At 38.9% G+C, this 7,946-nt stretch overlaps 1 protein-coding gene across 1 annotated transcript in view; it reads left to right on the forward strand.

The window, feature by feature from the left end:
- Positions 1–3,126: 3,126 nt before the first annotated feature.
- LOC144957539 (uncharacterized) overlaps positions 3,127–7,946 on the forward strand; it is a 21,151-nt gene continuing 16,331 nt past the window's right edge. The window contains exons 1-2 of the mRNA XM_078888886.1: positions 3,127–3,213; positions 4,136–4,232. Coding sequence (XP_078745012.1) covers positions 4,150–4,232 — 83 coding nt within the window. The 5' untranslated portion in view covers positions 3,127–3,213; positions 4,136–4,149. The remainder of the gene's footprint in view (positions 3,214–4,135; positions 4,233–7,946) is intronic.

Raw genomic sequence — 7,946 nt, forward strand, 5'->3', positions numbered from 1 at the left:
TTTTTTTTAAATTTAAGTACAATTTATTGTGAATGAGAGCGATCTAATATGTTTTCGTCCAACCAGGTCATCAATCACATGATTTGTTGCTGTCCAATTTGATATAATTTCTTAACAATAAATGTAAACACACTGCTTTGTTTACAAACGTTATAAACATTTCCCTGTAAAAGCTGAATAAAATAACCAATCGTGATGTTAGATATTTCAAAAAATGTGAGCACTTTTCACTGTGCGTTTATGAGTAATTCTCACTAAACTGTATTAACCAGAGTCTAAACGTTCAAAGTTACACAGAGTTTGTGTGTTGGTCCGTTATACTTCCGGATGGCAATGTTGTGAACTCCTTGGCCAAGCGCATTCTATCTATAGATAGTATGCGCTTGGCTAAGAAGCTCATAGCATTGCCATCCGGAAGTATAACGGACCAACACACAAAACCGTGTGTATCCATGAACGTTTATAGTCGGGTTAATACAGTTCAGTGAGCATTACTCATAAACGCGGAAGGCAAAAAACAACAATAAAGACCTGAGTGACGTCAACTTCACTCTATCTATAGATAGAATGCGCTTGGCCAAGGAGTTCACAACATTGCCATCCGGAAGTATAACGGACCAACACACAAACTCTGTGTAACCATGAACTTTTATATTCTGGTTGATACAGTTTAGTGAGAACAACTCACAAACGCGGATGGCAAAAACAATAACAAAGGCCTGAGTGACGTCATCTGCATACTATCTATAGATAGTTCGAAGATGTCACTCAGGTCTTTGTTATTGTTTTTTGCCATCCGCGTTTATGAGTACTTCTCACTAAACTGTATTAACCACACTATAAACGTTCATGGATACACACAGTTTTGCGTGTTGGTCCGTTATACTCTCGGATGGCAATGTTGTGAACTAGCTGGTTGAGCTATAGATAGTATGCGCTTGGCTAAGAAGTTCACAACATTGCCATCCGGAAGTACAACGGACCAACACACAAAACTATGAGTAACCTTAAACGTTTATAGTCTGGTTAATGCAGTTTAGTGAGAGTTACTCGAGTACTCATAAACGGGGATGGCAAAAAACAATAATAACAAAGTCGAGAGTGACGTGAACTTCATTCTAGATATTGATTACAACTCACAGTTCACTTTTCCCGTGATCTTGTCTTTATTTTAAACATGAATTTATTTTTAGCTTGTATTTAACTTTCAGTTAACGACGGCGACGGTTGAGTTCACTCATCGTTGGAAATTAATGCTTTGCGTTTAGCTAAAATACTCAAAAACATCCACCAGCCGGATACATGTACCAACACACAAAACTAGTCTATGTGTAATCGTGAGAAAGATAAAGGGAGTAATAAATGTAACTTATTAAATAAGAGAACAACAAAACACGATGAATGAAACACTGAGGACGAATGGCGTAGTTAAGGTGAAGAAACAAAAACAATGGTAGAGTTTGTAGAGCACTTGTTTTTGTTTATTCACCTTAACTACGCCATTCACACATCTCTCATTCGTCCTTAGTGTTTCATTCATCATCTTTTGTTGATAAAGGGGAAACCCGAAACGTCCACAGTGTCTGTCTTCGTCTCATAAATTGAAGCTGACAATTCAATACATATCTTTATTTTTTCCTTCGAGCTTCAAACAGCAACATTTTGACTATAGATAGATCGAAGTTCACGTCACTTGGGTCTTTGTTATTGTTTTTTGCCATCCGCGTTTATGAGTAATTCTCACTGAACTGTATTAACCAGACTGTAAACGTTTAAGGTTACACATAGTTTTGTGTATTGGTCCGTTAAATTTCCGGATGGCAATGTTGTGAGATTATTAGCCAATCGCATACTATCTATAGATAGTGTGCGCTTGGCTAAGAAGCTCACAACATTGCCATCCGGAAGTATAACAGACCAACACACAAAACTGTGTGTAATCGTGAACGGTTATATTATGGTTAATACAATTTAGTGAGAATTACTCATAAACGCGGATGGCAAAAAAACAAAAACAATAACAAAGACATGAGTGACGTCAACGTCATTCTATCTTTAATGATGCAAGCGAGGGTTCACATGGTAAAACCCTTGTGAATAATATGGATATTAAAATTGTCCTAACTATCGGGAGCTTCTGTGGTGTAATGATAGCACGTCTGATCGGCAATCGGTAGGTCTGAGGTTCAAACCCCAGTCGAGGTCGACTGATTGCTTGGGACGGGCTTTTTTTTTTTTCTTGTATTTTTCTCTCTTGCTTTGTCTGGCACCTTTCATACAGACTTGTTCAGTTATTTATCTTACTTTCATTTTCACTAACAAATTTTTGTGCGACTATGTGGTCTAGTGGTATGACACTCGCTTTCGGATCGGAAGGTATTGGGTTTGAGCCTCGCTCGGCGCATAGTTGAGTTCTTGGAGAAGGCTCTTTAGTCACATTCTCTCACCGTACTCAGGTGTAAAATGAGTTACCTGGCCGTTACCAGCGTTGTCTCTGTCCGAAAAAAATGTTATATCGCCTGACAGGCGTCCTGTCCCGTCCTACATGTTAAATGTTGCAGTTGGCCATGGGCTTTGAGCACGGTTAGTGGATATTGCTCTATATCCTTTCTTTAAAAAATATAGCCTTGTGGAGAACATTGTGCTTATTTGAGTCAATGAAAAAATTGATACGGGGCACAACTCTACTGAAAGATTTGAAAAATAGAAATGTATTTTTTACAGATAGATAAACAGATAACTTGATTTCCTTTTATAATTTAAAGTCAGTTTCAAAGTTCGGTAAGTCAAACAGATATCATAAAAAATTTACCGAAGACACTAACAACTCTATCTGTCCAGGAGAGTCCTTACTTCCGTTGTGTTGATTTAGCGGTGATCAGTGTTGTTTTGTAGTAGTGTGTTCTCATTGCGTGTATGTTTATGTGTGTGCGTGTGTGTATGTGTGTGTGTGTGTGTGTGTGTGGTGTATACATGTGTGTGTGTGTTTTGGAATGTGGTTGCGTGGAAGAAAAAAAAAAAAAGGGGGGGGGGGGGGTGTCCATCAAGTAGAGCATTTTTAAACCATCAAAACGTGAAAAGAAGAAAGCACCGAAGTGCACGGGGAATTTGTTAAACGGAAGACTTGGTGTGTTTAGACTGGAATATCGAAAGGACAAGGTTTGTCTATTTGTGTCATCAATCAATACAATTCAACAACTCTGTAACATCAAGGTAAATACAGAGGGTGTGTGTGTGTGTGGGGGGGGGGGGGGGGGGGGGGGCTAACTTGGAGCATAGTATAGATAGAATGAAGTTGACGTCACTCCGGTCTTTGTTATTGCTTTTTGCCATCCGCGTTTGTGACTAATTCTCACTTGACTGTTTTATCCAGATATGTCATGTCATGGTTACACAGAGTTTTGTTTGTTAGTCCGTTATACTTCCGGATGGCAATGTTGTGAGCTTCTTCGCCAAGCACATACTATCGATAGAAGGAGCGAAGCAGACGTCACTTACTCAGCCCTTTGCTGTTATATTTTTTGACAGCCTGTTAGTGATTTGTTCTCACTGACTAAATTATATAAATAAATCAATCAGACTTAGATGAAAACTTTGTAATAAACTATAAATATATGCGTTAAAGTTATAATATAATATTATATTATATTGACCCGTTTTGGGGAGGCCTTCCGAAAGCTCCGCGTGCTAAGGGAAACAATTCAAATATTCAAATAAACGCATGACAAAAGATCCACGTTGAAAATACAAATTTGAAAGAAATGCTAGCACGAGGAGCTTTCGGAAGGCCTCCCAATTTGTCTTAAGGGTCTATTCCAAGGGAAGACTGGAATAACATAGGCGTCAGCCACAGTGCAGCGACACAAAGTGAGCAAGGGCGTGGTGACTTGCTAAAGTCTCGTTCTATATGTTTCGTGTTGATGTTGTTCGGGAACCCTTTGTAAAGCGCTTTGAGCAAATTTAGTTGAAATCGCGCTATATACTGCTCATTTTTTAAAGGCCACATAACGAGGCAGGTATTCGAACTCGGTACCTTTTGGGTACGAAGCCAAGACCTCACCGCTGAGCCTAATGGCTTGTTTGTTTATTTATTTCCTTTTCAGTTGTTTATTTATTTTGACCATTTCGTCTCCAGATATAAGAGTGACAATGTCCATAGATTCCACTCATAGTGACTGTGTAAGGCGGAGGCGAATTCTGACAAAGACGGTGAATCCAGAATGGTATAGGAGGTAAGATAATTGATCGATCAATCAATCAATCAATCAATCAATCAATCAACCAATCAATCAATCAATTAACCAATCAATCAATCAATCAATCAATCAATCATCCAGTCAATCAATCAATCAATCAATCAATCAATCATTCAGTCAGACACTCAATCACCAAATCAATCACCCAGTCAATCAATTGACAATCCCATCAATCAATCACTTCAATGTTTCCTCTATACAAAAAGTATAGCATTTATTTAATTTGTTATCCACAGTCGAGGGCTGGGACAGAGTGGCTCAGCGGTAAGGTCTTTGCTTCGTACTCGAGGTACCGAGTTCGAATACCCGCTGCGTTGTGTAGCCCTGAGCAAGTCACCTCGCCCTAGCTCAGTTTGCGGCGCTGCAATGCGGCTGACGCCTGGGTTATTCCAGTCTTCCATTGGAATAGACCCTAAATATTAATTTCCCCTATGGGATGAATAAAGGGGGAAAAAGCTGTCTAAAAACAATAACAGGGACTTGAGTGACGTCATCTTCATTCTACACCTTTTCCAGAGCAAATATAGCAAGTTTCCAAAGCAAGTACAACATGTCCAAATCAAATTTGTCATCCCTCTTTATCTATAGTAATTTACGTCACTTAAAGTGGGATCAAATTCATACGTTTTAAAGACCAAAAATGAATGTTTTCCAAATCAAATCGACCGTTTCCAGTGCAAATTCAACATAAACAATCATATTACAGGAATCAGGTGAAAAGAAAATGAAATAAAACAAAATAAATTATCATCATCATCATTATTATTATTATTATCATCATCATCATCATCATCATCATCATCATCATCATCATCATCATCATCATCATCATCATCAGTCAAGGGCCAAGGGAACTCACTCTGATATATCAACAAATTCGTTTCCCTGACGACTCAGTTTGTCGTCTGCTACTCTGCTACTTGATCTTCTGATTTCCGGTCAATAACACGTAGCCTACCTTTTTTCTTACGATTTACATTAAAATTCACCCAAAGCAAGATGCCGAGGCAACTTTACAACAAAATAAATGATGAAGACAAACGAGGTCTGTATAGTTGTTTTGATTGACAGGGTTGAGGATTAGATACATTCTACTCGCTCAGCAAATGGGAGTACATCGGCATCGGTCAGCTGCTTACTTATTACTGAGAAGAGGATTGAACGGCCCGATCACAAAATAACTTGCGCAAACAAAAAAGTGAAGTTCATTCCAGTTGAAATCGAACCTGGCACCTTCGATCTGGAATACAACGCTCTGATTAAAGATTCGTTCCACTAAACAATATGAAACTTTTATTGTCATTACCAATTCTACGATTACACAAGGGAAATAATCGTAATTTCCTTGACAACTCAACTGTTTGTATGCAGAACATCGAATGCAAAGTTGAAACTGTGGAATGACTGGTGTAAATCCTCATTTTCTGAAAGAGGAAACAATAAACGATTGAAAATAACAAAGTCCTATGCAATTACGGCACGCATGCTACAAACAATAACTTGCTGAGAAAACTTTCTTATGGGGAGACCTTCCGAAAGCTCCTACATCCCCAGTATTCTTGTTCTAGTAGGGGGTTTGGGAGGGGGGAGACTTTAAAAAAAAACATACCCCCCTCCCAAACCCCATACGAGAACATTATAAAAAACAAGAATACTGGGGATGTAGGAGCTTTCGGAAGGCCTCCCTTCTTATGGAGCCTACTTTTTTACAAGTTTGGCAGAGTTCCTACAGACTTCAAAGCAGAAGCAAAACAACACGCAAGATAAAATAGGTTGAAATGGAATTGGAAAGTGCCGAATTTGATTTGGAATATTGAATTTGAACTTGCCAACGTGTGAATTTGACTTGAAAATTTTGAACTTACTCTAAAAGTGACGAATTTTATTTGGACAATTTTAAAATTTGGTCTGGAATGACGAATTTGAACTTGCCAAATATTATATTTGATCAGGAAGAGGTTTATCTATACCAAAATCTTTTTTGCAATCGGTCATAAAGTTCAAGTGTTATTTGCCTTTAATCAGCTAACTTGCCGAACTCTAGAAAAACTAGTATTAAAAAATTTGGCCATAAAAGTCGTCCTCAAATATTGATTGATTTAAATGACCATCGTCTTGACAAAAAAAAAATAACTAAAAAAAAAAAAAAAAAAAGCAACATGGGACCTCGCGAGGTCTTTATTTACGTCCCAGGTTTGAGAGTTTTGCCAAGATGTAGCCTAGGGTTATTTAAATCGATCGATATTCGAAGGACGAGTTTTCTGGCCAACTTATGTTTTTTAAACTCTCTCCTTACCGACCATTTTCCGGATTTTCCTCAAAACGTCATTATCACACAACATAATATAGAATTTTAAAACTCTAACTCAAAGGGAATAAGAACATGCTATAATATTTTGTTTAGTAGCTACCTATAACTATAACAACAATATTCTTCAAGTTGTGTGATGTACAAAAGAACTCTGAATTAGAAAAATGTTGGTTGTGCGGCTATGTGGTCTAGAGGTATGACACTCGTTTTCGGACCGGAAGGTCCTGGGTTCGAGCCTCGCTCGGCGCATAGTTGAGCCCTTGGAATAGGCACTTTACTCACATTCTCTTATCGTACTCAGGTATAAAATGAGTACCTGACCGTTAACAGCGTTGTCAGTGTCCGAAAAAAATTGTAATATCGCCTAACAGGCGTCATGTCTTGTTCTACATGTTACGTGTTCCTGTTGGACAGGGACCCTTTGTAAAGCGCTTTGAGCAAGTTTAGTGGATATTGCTCTGTATAAATGCTCTATTTTTTAAAATCTTTTTTGTTTCGTCGCGAATGTGACAATTTTCATATTGTTGGTAAGGAGTGAGATTAAATACGATTTCCTTGAGTTCGACAGGTAACCAGTTATAAGCAAAGAAAACATTCTCTCTTTCTTTTGTTGCAAATTGTTCAAACACACACAAAAAAATGAGCTTTTATAATGTAACGCAATATACACTAAACTTGCTCAAAGCGCTTTACAAGGGGTACCTAAACAACAGCAATATGTAACGCGTAGAACGATACATGACGCCTGTTAGGCGATATTGCATTTTTATTCGCCAGAGACAACGCTGTTAACGACCAGGTACTCATTTTACACCTGTGTACGGTGAAGAATGTGGGTAAAGAGTCTTTTCCAAGGACTCAAGTATGCGCCGAGCGAGGCTCGAAGGCAGGATCTTCCAATCCGAAAGCGAGTGTAATACCACAAGACCACACATCCGCACAAGCATAAAATTATTATGCGCACTCACATACATGAATTTCAAAACACTCATACACATCACTGTCATTCTTAGAATTGAAGAGCACAGGGGGAACCCGGCCCCCCCCCCCCCCCCCCCCCCCCCCCCCCCACACACACACAGATGCCCACATTTCGAAATCTCAGTGATTGTCCCCCTTGAGTGATGTCAGGGGTTCGAACCACCCTCCATAAATAGAGCAGCGGACAAACTACAACTATTAAAACATAATTTGATTGTAGTTTATATTTGCCCCCCCCCCCCCCTCCCCACCCCCACCCCCTGTTCTATCCATGGAGGGAAAGCTCCGTCCCCTGACATCAATCAAGGGAGGCAATCACAAAAATTCAAAATAGTGGAGATCTGTGGGTTGTTTCCCTTGATGAGCTAAAAAAACGTAATGTGCATTTTTCTTTTCTT

Source organism: Berghia stephanieae, chromosome 12, assembly GCF_034508935.2.
Source record: "Berghia stephanieae isolate SIO BIC M18660-M18661 chromosome 12, UCSD_Bste_1.3, whole genome shotgun sequence".
NCBI classification, from domain to species: Eukaryota; Metazoa; Mollusca; class Gastropoda; order Nudibranchia; family Aeolidiidae; genus Berghia; species Berghia stephanieae.